Source organism: Perognathus longimembris, chromosome 24 (assembly GCF_023159225.1).
Source record: "Perognathus longimembris pacificus isolate PPM17 chromosome 24, ASM2315922v1, whole genome shotgun sequence".
NCBI classification, from domain to species: domain Eukaryota; kingdom Metazoa; phylum Chordata; class Mammalia; order Rodentia; family Heteromyidae; genus Perognathus; species Perognathus longimembris.
Genome location: NC_063184.1, coordinates 29594943 through 29612018, shown reverse-complemented (window position 1 = coordinate 29612018; position 17076 = coordinate 29594943). Strand labels below are relative to the sequence as shown.

The 17076-nt window shown below is 51.4% G+C and overlaps 1 protein-coding gene across 6 annotated transcripts in view; it reads right to left on the bottom strand.

Moving 5' to 3' along the window:
* Znf827 (zinc finger protein 827) overlaps positions 1-17076 on the bottom strand; it is a 166117-nt gene that overhangs the window by 33582 nt on the left and 115459 nt on the right. For all 6 annotated transcript variants that reach the window (XM_048333774.1, XM_048333769.1, XM_048333772.1 and 3 more), the window contains exons 9-11: positions 10323-10460; positions 6497-6668; positions 5534-5700 (exon numbers count right to left, since the gene is read on the bottom strand). In XM_048333774.1, coding sequence (XP_048189731.1) covers positions 5534-5700; positions 6497-6668; positions 10323-10460 — 477 coding nt within the window. The remainder of the gene's footprint in view (positions 1-5533; positions 5701-6496; positions 6669-10322; positions 10461-17076) is intronic.

The following is a 17076-nucleotide window of genomic DNA, read 5'->3' as shown; positions in this document are numbered from 1 at the left end:
GAACCCGGAGGCGGTCCTGTGGGCTGTGGACGTAGAATTAGGCCGCCTCTTAGGATTGGTCCCTCGTCCCTCCACCCTTGACGGACAGCTCAGGCCACCCTTCACCATCCCTAGATAAGTGCGCGTACACCCCTCCCCTTCCTGCTGCTCCCTGACCTATTAAGAGCGGAGCTTATTTCAATAAAGCGAGATGTGCGCAGACATTTCTCCCGGGCCGTCTGACTGTCCTCCGGTGAGGGGGGGGGGCTGGGTGTGGGCGGTCTGTGGACCCTTCTCCTTTCTTGGCCCACCCCAGCAAGCTTCCCCATCTCTCCCGCAGGTCAGGAGAGCGCTGGGGGCTAAAGACCCCGGCAATGGCACCCAACATGCGGCACGAGGAAGCGTAGGTTTAGAAGTGAAGCTATCGGCGAGCCAAGTCAAGCGAATTCCGAGAGGTGAGGGTATCCCTGGAAAAGGTGGGGCAATCTCAAACGCAGCATGACGATCTGGCGCTTAGGGTGCTGAGGTTCATGCTTCAAAGCATAGGTTTAGACATCTCAGACACCCAGGCCAAAAGGGTCTGGGAGACCTTGACGCGCCCGCGCCTTGGCTGGCCGACGCTAATCTCTTTAGCTGGGTTACTTGGGACCTCGCAGAGCAGGAGGTGAAGAGGAGGAGCTCCCTCTCGTAGTCTTCCCAATCCTCTCGGCCCTTAAGGCTTGCTTTTCCCCAGGCCCCCTAAGGGGGAGCATCTGGGCCCGGGAAGGATCTGCGGGGGAACGTCTTGGACAGGAGGGAGACAGCCCTCCCGCCTCACTCCGATGAGCCCACTGATGAGCCTTGGCCCCATCCCCCGGGTCCCGAGCCAAGCACCTCTGCCCTGGGACACGTGGCGGATGAGCGAGGTGGGGGGCAGCCTCCACCGTCTCGTCACCCCTCCTCCACCGGAGGCTCCCCACCATCTTGCGCGGACCTGAGAGGGCCTGCTGAGCCGCCCGTTTGTAGCCGCGGTTCACGCTTACCATGCAGGGCCTTCCCAATAAATGTTAACCCGGGGCGCATTAGGCTGGCCTGGTGGTAGCCCTGGGAAGCAGTTTCCGAGGATGGACCTAATTCTCCCTGGGCTGAAACCCTCCTCCATGGCCTGGCTTATCAACTTTGCACCATGCCAGATTGGAGGAGTTTAGCTAAGGCTGTACTTCCTAGCCCACTGTACAGATTATGGCCTGTCAGGTAACCTTAGCAACTATCAGGGAGGGAGTGCCTCCTTTTGAGGCCTCGAGGCAGAAGACTCCCGTTCCTCTTACGAGGCTTTAAGCCTAATGTTATCGGGCAAACTGATGTGACCCACTATGCTCCCTTTGGAAAATTAAAATATATATTTATGTCCATAGACACTCACTCACATGCTTGTTGGACAACTGCCCATTCAGGTGAAAGGGCCCGGCATGCTGAAAGCCATTTCCTACACTGTTTTGCCATCCTGGGGCTACCCCTACAGGTAAAGACAGACAATGGGCCTTGCTATTAAGCAAACCATTGCAAACATTTTTTCAAATATGGAATATTAAACACACCACTGGAATACTGCACAATCCAAGGGGTCAAGCCATAATTGAGAGGCATAATAAGACCCTAAAGGACCAATTATTGAAACAAAAAGGGGGAAGCAACCCCCATGACCAGTTAAGGACAGCCATGCTTACATTAAATATTTTAAATCTCTCCAAAGACCAACCTCTGATGGCTTTTCAGAGGCACTGGTCAAATCAGACACCTTATTTAAAGGTGGAAGTCCGTTGGAAGGACCCCCTTACTGGATCATGGCGAGGTCCTGACCCGCTTATTAGCGTGGGAAGGGGCTTTGGATGCCTTTTCCCGATTGGGGAACCAAGCCCAATTTGGATACCAGCTAGAGACTTAAAGTATTGTTTATCAGAATAACCACCCAAGAGCACTCGCAGTTGAGGAATGTCTTCTCCTCGTACTCTTTAGGAAAAAATAAATGCCGTGGTGTATTTCTTCCTGCTCCTCCCTGGAAATACGGGAAGCCTGGCTGCGTGCATCAGCAATTGTGGACAACAACGGAGGCAACCAGCCTCCCTTCCTTCCAGTTACCCGGCCCTACTGCCTTGTTGGACGCTACCTCGACATCTTTTATGGAGCAATGTTTCTCTGTGGCGATACCGCCTACAGCTTTGCCAAAGAACTGGAATGGAGTTTGCACTGTTTCCCTTTTGCCTTTCCTGTTGCTGAGCTTAGGGGTTCCCGTTGGGGTGGGGAACAGGCGTTGAGGGTCTTGGCACCTTGCTTCATGTTTACGATAAACTGTTTACTAATGACATGCATTAAGTTGCTAGCACCTTGGCTGCCGTGGACCTCCAGAATCGCCAGGGCCTGGACCTGCTCACCGCCAGAGAAGGGGGACTCTGCTTAGAGCTTCTACCTCACTGCCAGAGAAGGGGGACTCTGCCTGCGTTATCCTGAGCGGTGTCGAAACAGACTAAATTCCAATTTTCCCTAGACTGAGCTAAATGGGTGGCTCCCTTACCTTCTCCCCCCTGTGGGAGACATCCCCCATGATCCTTGTGTTTACACTTGACCCTTGCACGGTTAATAGGCTTCCCCTATTTCTTAAGCAATGAGCCAGAGCTGTCCAGTTAATGGTGGTCTGACAGCAATATGCTGCCTTTAGCCGATTGGGAACCCTATGAGGTTGGCCATGGCCCCTACCAGAATGTGCAGCCTACCAGGGTGTATAGGCGTGAGGCAAAAATAACAGGGCCTCCTTTTGAGTGTCGATTCCTCCCCCCGAGTTCTTCCACTGGGTGGCAGGCCCTGCAGGTAGGTTGCCTGAAGAGCTAGAGTGGTAGCCAATGAAGGGTAAGATCTCCAGAGGGGGGCAACCTAAGACAGGCACACTCTCAAGTAGGGCGGCCACCTGCTAATAAAAACAAAAGGGGGAGATGTGGGGCATGCTCGGAGGCAATTAGCTGGCCCCGCCTGTCTTCCGGCCCTGGGGTCACGTGTGGCTATTACTCGGAACCCGGAAAGGCGGTTCTAGCTGGCCCCGCCTCCCAGCCTTGGGACCACGTGTGGCCAAGATGGCGCCTGGTGATGAACCCGGAGGCGGTCCGGAGGGCTGTGACATAAAATTAGGCCGCCTCTTAGGATTGGTCCCTCGGCCCTCCACCCTTGACGGACAGCTCAGGCCTCCCTTCACCGTCCCTAGATAGGAGCGCGTACACCCCTCCCCTTCCTGCCGCTCCCTGACCTATTTAGGAGCGGAGCTTATTTCAATAAAGCGAGACGTGCGCAGACATTTCTCCCGGGCCGTCTGACTGTCCTCCGGTGAGGGGGGGGTCGGGGTGTGGGCGGTCTGTGGACCCTTCTCCTTTCTTGGCCCGCCTGGTCAGGGTGAGCTTCTCCATCTCTCCCGCAGGTCAGGAGAGCACTGGGGGCTGAGACTCCGACACCCCATGATCCAGAAATGCTTAGCAAGGCCTAAAAGACCCCAAAAGGATCAAAGTTTCTATGTAATTAACTGCACCCTAGAACAAGGGTCAGTAATACTTACAGGAACGTCAGATACTAAACACCCAACGTGGTAAAAAGCAGGATGCCTAGTACCGGAACGAAGATTTTCAGACATGCTGAGATGGGAGCCTATAATATTAGCTACTTGGGAGGGAGAGGTTGGGAGATCGTGGTTTAAGGCCAACTGGGGCAAAAAGCTGGAGGGAGTCCGCCTCTACCAAGGGGCAGGTCTGGTGGTGGAGGCTGATACCCTAGATACAGGGAAGGGCAGCGGCTGGGTGTGGTGGGCACGGGCCTAGGCTTGGTCTGGCTCTAGCATAGAGCGAGGCCCCATTCAGAACAGATCCGGTGCCAAGGAGGGGCTGGAGGCATGGCTCAGAAAGAGGGCCTGCTTATTAGCAGGTGTGAGGCCCCGAGGTCGCTCTCCAGTAACCCCCAAACAAACAAAAACCTGTATGACAGAAACTCCAGAATCACTGGAGAGACAAACAGGCCTGCGGAAACTGCAAGTGCTAAGATTTCAGTTCTCCTCACACTGGTTTACAGATCCAGTACAAGTTCTGCAGTTTAGAATAGGGCAGAAAACACAGGAGTTTTTTTCTTTGTTGCTGTGTGTGTGTGTGTGTATATATGTATATATTTTTGCCATTTATTCAGTTGTCTTTAGGAGGGGAAGGGGGCATGGAAATGGAGGGACCAAAGGTAAACAAATGCAGCAATGATACTCACTAGACGCTGGGTTCAGAATGAGCTATACAACTTGTAGTGGGAGAGGAAAAGGTGTGAGGAAGCGAGGGAAGGGGTGACACCGTCCAAAAAGAAATGGACTCTTTTTACTTGGCTTATGTAACTGTAACTCCTCTGTACATCACCTTTATAATCACAGTAAAAAAAATCCTGAAGGCTTATGAAAATGTTTTTGATCTTATTCTAATAGTCCTAGCACTAAACGTTTCTACTAAATCACAAATGCATTAGTGCATTTCATTTCACTTTTGGCATTCTGAGCTAAGGAATGAGAACATTCTTCGCGGCTGTCCATCAAGTCTCTCCACCTCAGAGGGGACGGCTCTCTTGGTGCCCTAAGCAATGAGGAGAGACTGCAGACATTAGTCGTGCGTGTGTTGCTTCCACTGGTGAAAATGGTGCCAACTCCAACTTCTCTCTAGACATTTCTATGGCTTCCTTGAGATGGGATGGTAAGGGAGAAGACTGTGGAATGGGATGGGACAAAGAGGGAAGGAGAGAGAGAGAGACAGGGAGAGCGGGGGAAAGACAGAGACAGAATCTGCAAAGCCAGTGAAACGGAATAGGAGGGAAGGCCGGCCTTTCCCTCCATTAGCCATTTCAGAAATGCTGAATTGACTTTGCCTTCAACCTGGCTTTCCCAGCTCACCTACTGCGCGTGGTGCTAATGCGGTTACGGTCAGACAAGCGACTGTAAAAATGGCACCTTCTCACTCAGCATAACGACTCTCCACAGACCCCCAAGTCCTAGCTGCTCAATTTACGGACAAAAACAAGCCTTTATTGCCATCGGCACCGACGAGCTCAGGCGGCCGGAGGTGCCCGGGGACCCTTGTCGGCCACGCGCCTCGTCAGCACAACTGTCACAGAAATTGCCCTTCTCAGAGTCTTCCGGAGAGGGCCATGGAGGCTAGGCAGTGAGGAACACGCAGGGTCACGTGCTCAGGAAGAGCCCTCCCTTCTCTGGAAGGACACGTCAAGGTCAAGAAGGATGCTTCTGCCAAGTGGTTGGCACCCAATGGTGCTCAGGCCTGTGGATCTCGGCCCCGGGGGGAGCACGGAGAGGAGGATCACAGGCCTACACCCTAGCCGGGCAGGAGATGAGACCTTGCGTCGCACAAGGCGAAAACAGCCACCGCCACCAGGGGCTGGAGAGCTGGCTTCCGGAGGCAGAGCACCCACCTTGCAGACACAAGGCCCCGAGTCAGATGCTCAGTACTGAGGGGACAAAAGGACAACAAGAGTCCCACAGGGACAGCCTGGGGGTCACCTGTGTGCTTGGCGCCAATGTGAGCCTTGATCTCCGCCTCCTCCATGGTGACGAAGTCGCAGGCCGTGCAGCAGATGGAGAACATCCACTGTTCCTTGTCCACGTGCAGCGACATGTGGCTGACGAACTGGACGTTGAGCTCGGTCTCAAACCCGCACACGTGGCAGCTAGGTGGAAGGAAGCAGAGGGGGAGGGAGTTTGCACACGCATTTTCCTCTCCACCCAAGGGCATCGCCTCGGCCTCTTGTCTTGCGGAATGCCTGCCGCTGGAGTGGTCACCATGCCAAAGAGACGAGGAGCCAGCGCAGCGCAATTCCACGCACGCTGCCGCAACGCGCACCGTCGTGAAGTTAATCAACAACCACACCGTCCAGACGCCGTGCAGAGCCCGGGGCCTCCGGGCTCAGGGACGGAGCCCTGCCAGGTTCTCAGTGCTGGGCCAGGGGCCACGCCGGAGCGGCTCCTTCCACCTCTGGGAAGCTCTTGGGGATCAAGGAAAGCACGGAGGCAGCCCTGCCGGCCACAGCTCCTCGTGCACCGCGACGCCTGGGAAGAGCACCCACCTGCCAGCGTCTCTGTGGCCAAGGTTTGCAGAACCGGAAGCTGCGGGGGCCCCAGAGTGACCAAAATAAAGAAAACTGATGTGCCAGTACTGGGGCTCGAACTCAGGGCCCCAGCGCCATCCCTTAGCTTTTTCGCTCAAAGCTGAGGCTCTAACGCTCAAGCCACAGCCCCACTTCTGGATTAATAATATTAATTAGAGATAAGAGTCTCACGGACGTTTCCTGCCCCGGGCTGGCTTCGAACCGTGCTCCTCAGATCTCACCCTCTGGGTGGCTAGGATTGCAGGTGTGAGCCGCGGGTGCCTGGCTTTCCCCACAGGGCGAGTTCTGAAAGCCAGGACGGGGGCAGGCGGCTGGGTGCCGTGGGCCTGTCGCGGGGGGGGGGGGGGCGTCCACGCACCTGTAGTAGTACGGGTGCTTCTTCCCGTCCCCGCCCTCGCAGGTGACGGCGCTCACGAGGTCCTCGGCGTCGGTGCTGACCAGCTTCACGGAGTGGACCGTCAGGTGCTGGTTGAGGTTCGCACGGCACTTAGCAGCATAGGGGCACAGGTGACATTTGTACTTTCTTTCCTCTAGGGGAGAGGGAAGGGGGGACAAAACAAACAAACAAGAAAACACCCATAACGCTCTCAGAAAGAAGAAGAAACACGACCAAGCCCCCCTGCCGGGCCTGGCAAGCTTGACGCGGTTGTGTTCTCTTTCTGATTGTTGGACGGGGTTGTGTGTCAAGGGGGGAGGGGGGCATGGGTCGAGACGCGCTGTGTTCACAGACTGTTTTGTTGAGTGGCATCTCCTCAGTACGACGACTTCCCGATAACGTTTAGACGAGTAAACGTAAGAAGGCAGGGTCGGCAGCCCTGGTGGGGGGTCGGCTAGCGGCAGCGAGGGAGGGGCGGCTCGGGCTCCCTTCGGGGGAGGGCCGGCACTGCATGCATACGTTTCTTCTCACACAGGTGTCTGTGCTATTGGTGTCCTGTGTGTGCATGTGTGTATGTGCATGGACACGGGTCTCAGCACACACGTGTGCTCACACATCCATGTGGGCGTCCATATTCATATCTGTTTTCATATGTGTGTCTATATTCTTGTGTGCGCACGCGCTTATGTCTATGGGCCTGGATACGTGTGCATCTATGTGTGTGTTCGTGTGTGTGTGTGTGTGCCCTAAATGTGCATCATGGGTGAGCCCTGACCCAGGAAGGACAGCGAAACAAGCGCTAGAAGCGACTGGCGGGGGTAAGGGGTCCAATCACTTTCCCTAAGCTCCAGTCCTGGGGCAGACAAGAAATAAAAACTAATGAAATTAAAGGGGGAAAAATGACTCGCGTAAAATAATTTAATTGGAAATTTTCATCTTGCATAAATAAAATTTAAAAAAATTCAATTAATTTCTTAATGGAAATTCACGCATAAAACTGACTAACGCTTTCTGGATGGTTTCCAGAGTGGCATCTTGAATTCATTTGAGTAATCAAGTATATTACTGGAGGAGAGGCAGGCTTTGCTTTTATGCACAGATTATGGCAGCAGAAGCAGTGAAGAACAACCTCATCTTCTATCTACCTGGTATTCCTGGGCTTGGGGTATAACAATGCCTGCCAGATTTGCTTCATAGAGAAGAACATGGTAAAAAAAACAAATAAATAAGTGTTTCTACCATAAGACATACAGGCAGTCGCCAACACGGGCTGGGGGAGGGGGAGAGGGAGGGGGCGGGGGAGGGAGGGCCCTCACTGGACAGGCAATTTGCATTCGCATTAGTAATCTGCTGTTACCCGGGCTCTCAAGCTCAGCCCTCTTGCCCATGGGTGGTGTTTTAGCACTTGAGCCGCACCTCCAGTCTGGCATTTCTGCTGGTTCATTGGAGATGGGCGTTCTGAGGGCCTTTCTGCCTGGGCTGGCTTTGAACTGCACTTCTCCAAATCTTAGTCTCCCGAGTGGCTGAGACTCCAGGCGGGAGCCACCGGCGTCTGGCCTAAGTGAGGATCTTGATGTTTAACATTAACGTTTTGTATTCCTTAAGTGAATGGGGGCGCTTCCTATTCTGCGCCATCATCTGGAAAGATTCCTTCCAGATCTCCCTTTGGTAACTGATTTACTCAAGTTCTACCCGTCCCTTGGCTCCATTCTGCTGACGTGACTTCTCATTTAACTTGTCTGCTTTTTTTTTTTTTTTAATAGCACCACGAGGCGTCCCTATTTTCTGATGATTCAGCATCATCTGGATTGATGGGCGGCGTTCCTTTGCCTTTTTCTTTCTTCCTTTGGAATGCAGTTGCTTTAGTTTCTTTTTGTCTGCGCCGCCCTCCTGCCCCTAAGCCCTTGGACCAGCACTGGGGCCTGAACTCAGAGCCTAAAGCTCTTGCTCAACTTTCTTGCTCACAGTTGGTGCCACATCTCCAACTGGAATTCTGGAGATGGAGTCCCCAGGACTTTTCTGTCTAGGCTGACTTCGAACCCTGATCCTCAGGAGCTCAGGTGCGAGCCGCCAGCCTCTGCTCCTTTCTTAACCAGGTTTCTTTTACTTACTGCTGCTCTAGGCTTTGTTGTTTTTTTCCTTAAGATGAGCACCAAGCTCCTTTTGCTTTTGTCTCTCTTCTCTTCTAATTAAACGTTGAAGTCTCTATTTTTTTCCTGTGACTAGAGGTAGAGCTGTTTGCGTCACTTGCCGCTTGAATTGCTCTTTTCATTCCTTCTAGACGTGTGATGCTTGGATTTTGATTTTCTTCTCTTTTAATTGGTCCAATTAAGCAGGTATTTTATTGACTGTCAGTTATTTTAAACTTCACTTACGTATGCTCAGAGAATGTGGCCTATAAAAGTTCCACTCTTAAAAAAATACATTAATAGTTTTCCTTGTGGCTAAGTACAAGACTGAATTTTATCTTTAGTGGAATTTAAGATTTAAAGTATATAAAAAAAGATCAAGATGAATCTTGTCATATGAATGCTTCCTTTATTTTGCCTAATGTACAAAACTTTCAGTTTGAATTTTTATTCACCTTATGTTTGTGTGCGGGGGAGGGAGAGAAAGAGAGAGAAGGGGAAAGAGAGAGAAAGGGAGGAGAAAGACAGTGGTCTTGCTATACAGTCCAGACTGGCCTTAAATTTGTGATCCTTCTACTTCAGCCTCCTGAGTGCTGGCTTACATGCATACACTACCATACCCATGGTTATTCTCTCTCTCTCTCTCCCCATCCATCCATCCATCCATCCATCCATCTAGGTGAATGTGTATGTGCGTGTGTGTGTGTGTGTGTGTGTGTGTGTGTGTGCTTCCTACATGTAAAATATATCTGGGCATTTTACAAGTCTGATTTTCAGCAAGATAAATGAAATACTTGATATATTTTCTTTGTTTGGTGTTGGGGATTGAACTCAGGCACTCCACACCCGAAGGAAATGCTTTAGCACTGAGCTACAGCATGTACTATCTATTTCTTGCTTTACACTTAGCACTCTTTTTTTTTTTTTTGGCCAGTCCTGGGCCTTGAACTCAGGGCCTGAGCACTGTCCCTGGCTTCTTTTTGCTCAAGGCTAGCACTCTGCCACCTGAGCCACAGCGCCACTTCCAGCTTTTTCTGTTTATGTGGTATTGAGGAATCGAACCCAGGGCTTCATGTATGTGAGGCGAGCACTCTACCACTAGGCCATATTCCCTGCCCTTAGCACTGGTTTCATCTCACCTCACGTCTTTGTGTCTTCACTGATGTTTAGTAATCATGCCGCTACTTAATCTTTCTTTACTGCTTGTTGACTTGTTATTCCTCCAACCCTTAGAATCAACCATTATACATTCATAAAACGAAAGGCAAAAACCTGCCTGTGCACAAAGGTGGTCTCCCCCCGCCCCCTGCTCCTACAATGACGTAAGAGCACAGAACCATGGCATGCTGTTCCCTGAGGCCTGAAGACGAAATCACTCCAATCCTGACAGAGGCCCGGATTCTCACTCCGCTCTGTCTAAATGTGTCATTCTTTTCTCACTCAAACTCAACAAACCCTTTCGATACAGACGCAACCGCCCGTTCTGGGGGGGGGGGGGGACTTATTTACCCAGGACCTAGCAGGACGGGAGGAGCTGAGGGTGGACAAGCTTCCAGCCTGTCCTGTAGCCAATCCCTCCGAGAAACCCCCCTCCCGTGAGCGCAGAGGTTCGTGATGGTGTGTGTGTGTGTGTGTGTGTGCGTGCGTGTGTCAAGCAAGCAGCTGCGGCCCTCGCTCACCTGTGTGCAGCGAGAGGTGTCGGGACAACGTCTGCTGCCGGCCAAACACTTTCCCACACACGTCGCAGGGGAAGAGCTGGTCACTGAACTTCCAGGACGGCAACCCGTTTCCGGCCTCCAGGACGATCTTCTCTGTTTCTGGGCAGAAGGGAGAAGCACTGTGAGCAGCGAGCGAGCGGTGAACCCGCGGCTTCCGCTCCCGTCCTAAGCTGAGGAGGAAAGGGAGTTCCACTCCAGCTGCGTGTCCTCGTCCGTCACGACAGGCCACGGACGCGAGGACAAAGTGGTGGAGTTGCGTGGTAATTTTTTTTTCTAAGTGTAGATTCTTGCCACAGAGAGAAACTAAAGTATTCTCAATCAAGGCGTGGAAAGAAAGCACTTTCTCGGATCTTCTGGGTCACTTTCTTCCCCTCTGTTCCATGTTGTACAGAATCCCTCGCAAGCAACTTACAGGAAGCGGACTCACGAGTGTCTACTGCCTGCTCCTCCACATAAAGCGTTCGAATGCAAGAGAGCACACCAGAATCCCCCCAAAAGCCTCGCCACACTCGCTTAGAACAAAAAGTCAGTGCCATGAATTATCTGCACATCGTTCATGGCCTTGAATGAAGTGGACATGAATACACACGGTCGTCCTAACACGTTTCTATGTTCCCACGGTCTTCTCTAGGATGAGCTGGCCCATACCTCTTTTCCAATGAGCTGTAGTAGATTACGCAACCACCCCGTTCACAGAGAGGTTAGGAAACGGGTGACAGACAGGGTGCCGAAAAGAGGGACGAGGGCACTTCCACGAGGACACGTGTGTGTGTGAGAAGCACGTGACAGGTAACACTGACAGCTCATCTTGTCCTTTACAGCAGTAAATTCCTGGGAATCTTTGTAAAGCCCAGCTTTCTAGTGCAGAACCAAATGCCACATGGCATTAAGTAAACGGTGGAAGAACTTGCCTGAAGATCCAAGTAGGCACCCTCGTCAGAGACAACACCAGCAGAAAGAACCCATTTGGCTAAAGCTACTTCCCAGACACGGGCTCTCCCTGTATTTGGATGAGGCAACTGGATCGATTCTCGCTTGAATGAAGATTTGCCAGATAGCCTAATCTCAGCAAAGAAGAAACAAATACAGCCGTATGGTTGGAAAGGGCAGAAAGGGAAGGATGGTGAAATTTCAGTCGTGTTTGCTGTGTGACACCTGCCAACAATCCCAACACGGATAAAACACATTTATTGATCGGCCTGTGTTTGTTAAAACTAGCTCTTTGGGCCTTAAGGGAGAAGAGCTAGTTGTATTAAAGCAGGAGTGGGTGACTAAAATCTGCAAAGCAAGGGGTGGAGTGGTGGGGAGGGGAGGGGGATTTAAGGGGAGGGGGAGGCAGGTAGACCTTCTGAAGACTTGACTGTCTGGACACTGCGACCACGTAGCGTCAAGAGGGTATTATAAAGTAGTTCCTCATAAGTGTGTAATCAACACAGCACTTCCAAGAAGGGTGAGAGTAATAATTATAAAGAGAGGTTAAGAGGATACAGGGTCTTCTAATACATTCACAAGAATGAGTTAATTGGGTCAGAGACCCCACAAGTAGGTACAATTAAAAATGAAGAAGTCTCTTAATAATTCTTTCAAGCGTTAGTCATATACTTGAGAAGTGAAGCATCATGAAGAGTCCAATTCTCTCCAGGGCCTTAGAAGGTAAGGAAAACTACTGGATGGGTACTTCATCCATCTTCTCTTCTCTCTCCCTCCTTCCCACCCTCCCTCCCTCCCTCTTTCTCTCTCTCTCCCTCCCTCTCTCCCCCATACTGCTGGTTCTCCTTCTCTATGCACTGGGCATTGAACACAGAGACTTGCTCGTCCTGCTAGGCAGATGTTCTATTACTGAGCTACCCCTCTAACTAAGGCACTGTTTTCTGTGAAGCAGGCAGCCTGTGCCAGTGGAGCACTTCCACCTCGATGGCACTGCTGGAAAAGGAGGGGCAGGGTGGGGGGAATCGGCCACTGTCCGAATGCACATGTCCCAGCGTTTCCAGTGAACGCAGGCTCCTATCTTGTAATGGAGAGGCCTAATTGGCGAAGCTACTGTAGAAGAAACCATGCTTCTTAAGACTGGGTGAGGAAACGGGGACAGGTCCCATTTCGTGCATGGGACTTTGGGAAGAGGGAAGCCAACAAATCAAGCACACCTCCGAAACTTTCCATGACATCCCCATCTGGTAGAGTCTGGGAGGAAGCACTACCCAAGTTCTGCTTGAAAGAACATCAGACTGAGCGGAAGGCTTAGCCAACTCCAAATCCAACGCTTCCATTTGCACAAGGATGAAATGACGAGTTCATTCCGAGTCTCCCACCAAAGAGCCCCTCACAGAGTGCGAAAGGTTGACAATAGTTTCCACACTGCCTAAGTCTCTAGCCTGACCTAAACCTTGGTTCAAAAAGGAGCCTGAACTACGTTTTCATCAGTGTTCCCATCTTACATATGGGGAAACTGAGGCTGAAATGGACCCATGACCCAGAGCCTCTCTCAAGCACCCCTGACCTGCACAAAACGAAAACCGAAGTCTCCGGTAAACAGAGTCGTTGGTCCCCTTCTGCTCTTTGGTGGCTCTGAATTTAATATTCTTGGGTTAGAAGTGGGCAGATGCAGATTTGGCAGCAATTCACAGATGCAAGGATTTTTCCTCCATCTCTCTCTTTGAGAAAAGGGAGGTGAAGCGGAGAGGATTCCGGGCCTGGAGACACGGGACCCTACCGCAGGTCACAGCGAGGAGCACAGAGGAGCACCGGGAGGAAGAGCAAGGGAGAACGCTCCTGAGAGTGGGGCCTCCCAGGGGCAGGCGAGGTGCTCTGCGCGACGCTCTCGCCCAGGTCCTCCTCGTCACGCGAGGAGCACGTCTGGTCCTGATAAAGAAACCAGCGCTCCCAAGCACAAGGTAGCTTCCGTTCAGGGCGAGCACCCTGGGCCTCATGTCCGGCGCGGGGTATGGCTTTGAGGGTACGCTGTACTGTGGGCGGGAACCCCACATTCTCTGACGAGCCTCTCCAAGCACTAACTACTCCAACCTGGCTTTGTCAGGAAAACTGCTGAGAAAGGAAGCGCTGTGGGGTTCAAGCTGTGAGCCACACACTCGCCAAAATAGGACCTCAACCCCTAAGTCCCTGTGCGGCTCCACAGACACCACGTGGGCTGACCGCCGGGGAAGGCGCTCGGGGAAACTGAGGTCTCTCCACGGGGACGGCAGGTATCTGGATCCGTTCTCTGTCCTCATCAAGGCTGGGAAGCGAGATTCCGGAACCTTTCGTAGCCCTGAATATGACCTATCAGGTCGTTTTCCATGCAGCTCATGGAATTTTCTAGAAACCTCATCCCCTCTGCTCCCATCTGCCGAGAGGCACCAGTGGAGAGTCAGCTGTGTGGTTTGGGCCTCTTTGGCGTTGATCAGCGTGACAGTGCTCGAAGTTCCTCAGTACTTCTTTAAAATAGTTTTAAGGGACATTTGAATTTAGGATAACGTGTCAATCTCTAACTTTTTAGCTCAGGTCTGCCTTGTGGCATCACGGCCAGCCATAGGGGGATGGCAGGCACGAAGGGCCTGTCCCTCCATGTCATTTAGCACTCGTGAGCCTGCGCAAGATAGCGAGGTGGTGTCCACGGTGGGTCCGATGGCTCCACCAGCTCCCTGTGTCCATCACTCAGCAGCTCGCAGTGGAACCAATTTCCTCCTTAAGGATCATTTCAGATACTCTTTCAAACTGAGATATTTTTGCTGATCAAGATGAACTGGTAAGACAGAATTTAGCAATCGTTTATTATTATTTTTCTTGGGTTAATATGTGGCTGACTGAAAACACTGGGTGGAGACAGTCAGGCATAAACGAGTTCATAGCTTTGATCATCTTTGGTCTCATTTCAAACTTCAATGCTTAGCAAATTTAGCCAAGTATAATTTCGTGTCACTACTTCTGGATGTTCATGCCCAGGTTCTGGGGAGATAAATGATCAAGCATGTCTCTGAAATGGTCCAGGAGGTGACAACATCTGGTGAAGTCCAGGAGGGAGCTCTATCAAACTCTCTCCGTCAGAGCAAGCAGAGCATGTGGGGATCTTTAAACAAACACATTCATTTTCGCAGGGAGAAAATAAAGCATCAAGTGCAGACCTCTCCAAGCCCCATGCATCCTGGAACACGCACAGGGTTGAGAGCAGTTTCCATAGTAACTAAGTCTTCACCCTGCTTCCAGCTAGGTGCAAAGACCCTGGGCCACTGCCTGGTCCCACCTTCTCCTCTCAGACATCAGGAGACGGTCGCCTGGAGAGCCAGGGGGACAGCCCCAGGGAACCTGGCGAGCGGCTAGGGAGCAAAGGCTGGCCCAGGTGCTCACTCAAGCTCCTCCAACGTCTACAGGGACCAAGACTTGGTACAGCTGGTTCCCAGCAACAAGGCGGCCCTGCAGGACCATCTTAGAAAGCTGAATGACAGCTTTTGCTTAGTGCTGGGCCGACCGACCTCAACGGACAAATGTCCATGGCGGATTCTTATCTGTTAAGCAGGAGAAGAACCATGGAACCATGGGTAAATGAACCTATCTGAGATGGAGAAGGAAAGGGCACAGGCTGGTGGACCACTTGCCTCCTTGCCTCCCACCGAGTCTCTCCAAGCCTCTGAGTTTGTTCTCAGGGGCGAACAAATACAGATTAAATAAATAAACAAAATCTACAGGCTGAAAATTCATTTGTCCTGAAATTCCTTGTACAATACCATAACTTTAATGTCCATTCGCTGCTAAAATGCAATGTATCACACCTAGAAAATATATCTTTTAAGATATTTATGGATTCTTTTCAGGATTCATGCCACCGTCATGTGCCTCAAATACAAATGTCCCGCTGAAAAATGACACGGAGCTACGTGTGGGAGACGTGGTGTAAACTCCATCCTCCGCCAGACACATCCCACAAGGAAGGCCGGAGCAGGCCACGGCCGTCATCAATACAAACATAAACAAGGCCGCTGCGATGCCAGCATCAGGAACGAGTAAGAGATGGATTACTTTGGCTTACACACCAGAAATAGAAACACGCAACAGTCTGGCTTATGTAAAAGTAACAGATAATATTCTGTGACATAACCAAAGGAGGGGAAATGTACATTAAAAAAATATCGTTTTATCATTATTACTAAGGTGTTGTACAGAGGGATTACCATTTCATAAGTCAGGTAATGAATAGAATTCGTTTTGGACAATTATCTTTTTTTTTTTGCCAGTCCTGGGACTTGAAATCAGGGCCTGAGCACTGTCCCTGGCTTCCTTTTGGCTCAAGGCTAGCACTCTGCCACTTGAGCCACAGCGCCACTTCTGGCCATTTTCTGTCTGTGTGGTGCTGGGGAATTGAACTCAGGGCTTCATGTATACGAGGCAAGCACTCTTGCCACTAGGCCATATTCCCAGCCCACAATTGTTATTTTTTAAAAAAGACATTTCCTTTCCATTTCCATTTTCAAATGGAAAGGGAAACCAGATTAATCTGACATAAAAAATGCAATGCAACGGTCTTTATCACAAGTCAAACTACAGACCGATCAAACAATAAATGTGGAAATATCGCTCGATTTCCTTTCTCCAGGGTGAAAATCCAGTAGGTTCTGGTTGTGTGCCATGTATTGCTGTATGGTGTGCATGTGTTTCTTACACACTATCACAGTTACCTTCACAAGCACATTTTCCTGCCCTTGCTTTATAGAGCTCTTAGATGTAAAATAATACAAATCTTTTGACTTGATTAAAACCTCACCAATTATAGGCAAACGAGAGAAAACGTGTGGGGCACACTTGGAAGTCAACTAGCCGGCCCCGCCTGTTTCTCAGTCTTGGGGCCACGTGTGGCTAAGATGGTGGCGCCTAACGACAATGCGCAGTTGCTACAGGTGTCTTTGGTTATAACCCGGAGGCGGTTCTGTTGGCTGTGATGCCCCGGCTCTTCCGCCCTTAATGGACAGCTCACCCCTCCCCTTCCTGCCCATCTTAGACCTGATTGGCTCCTGTGCCTTATATTAGTGGCACGCACTTCCCCAATAAACAAGATCTTGCGCTGACTTGACACCCAGGCCGTCTGATTGTCCTCCGGTGAGGGAGGGCTGGGTGCGGGCGGTCTGTCGACCCTTTCCTTGCTTGGCTCGTCCGGTCGGGGCGTGCCTCCCCCGTCTCTCCCGCAGGTCGGGGGAGTGCGGGGGTGGGGGGCTAAAAACCCCGACAAACATGCACCGATATGGGAACTAAGTGTTGTAAAGTAATCATAAATTCATGTACAAAGCTGCACTCCCGAGGCCCAGGAGGCCTAGGTTTTGTCCCCATTCCCGTCTCCAGAACGCAAAGCCAGCACTACTGATGAGGATGGGGAAGGCGAGGCAGTTTGTGGAGGTTTCACTTCAGCAGGACCTTCGCCTCGCTGTGTGTGAATGAGGAGACACCAGGAGGAAGGGGGTGCCCCGCTCCTGGTGTGTGGAGGGTTGATGGTGATTTCAGGTGTGGCTTGAGGTCGTAGCTTGAGGTTGGGGAGGGAGCTCCAAGCTCCCCCCCACTTCACCTCAGCCCCCGTTTTCTGTTCCAGTCCTCAACCCCACTACATACCAAAAGCCTTGCGTGACTAACCAGTCTTCTTAGCGGGATGGAACACGTACCCGAGTGCACAACAGATGTCCCCGTGAGAATCTTGTTTTCTCACTTGGAGCGTGTGCACGTTTGTAACCTTCATGTT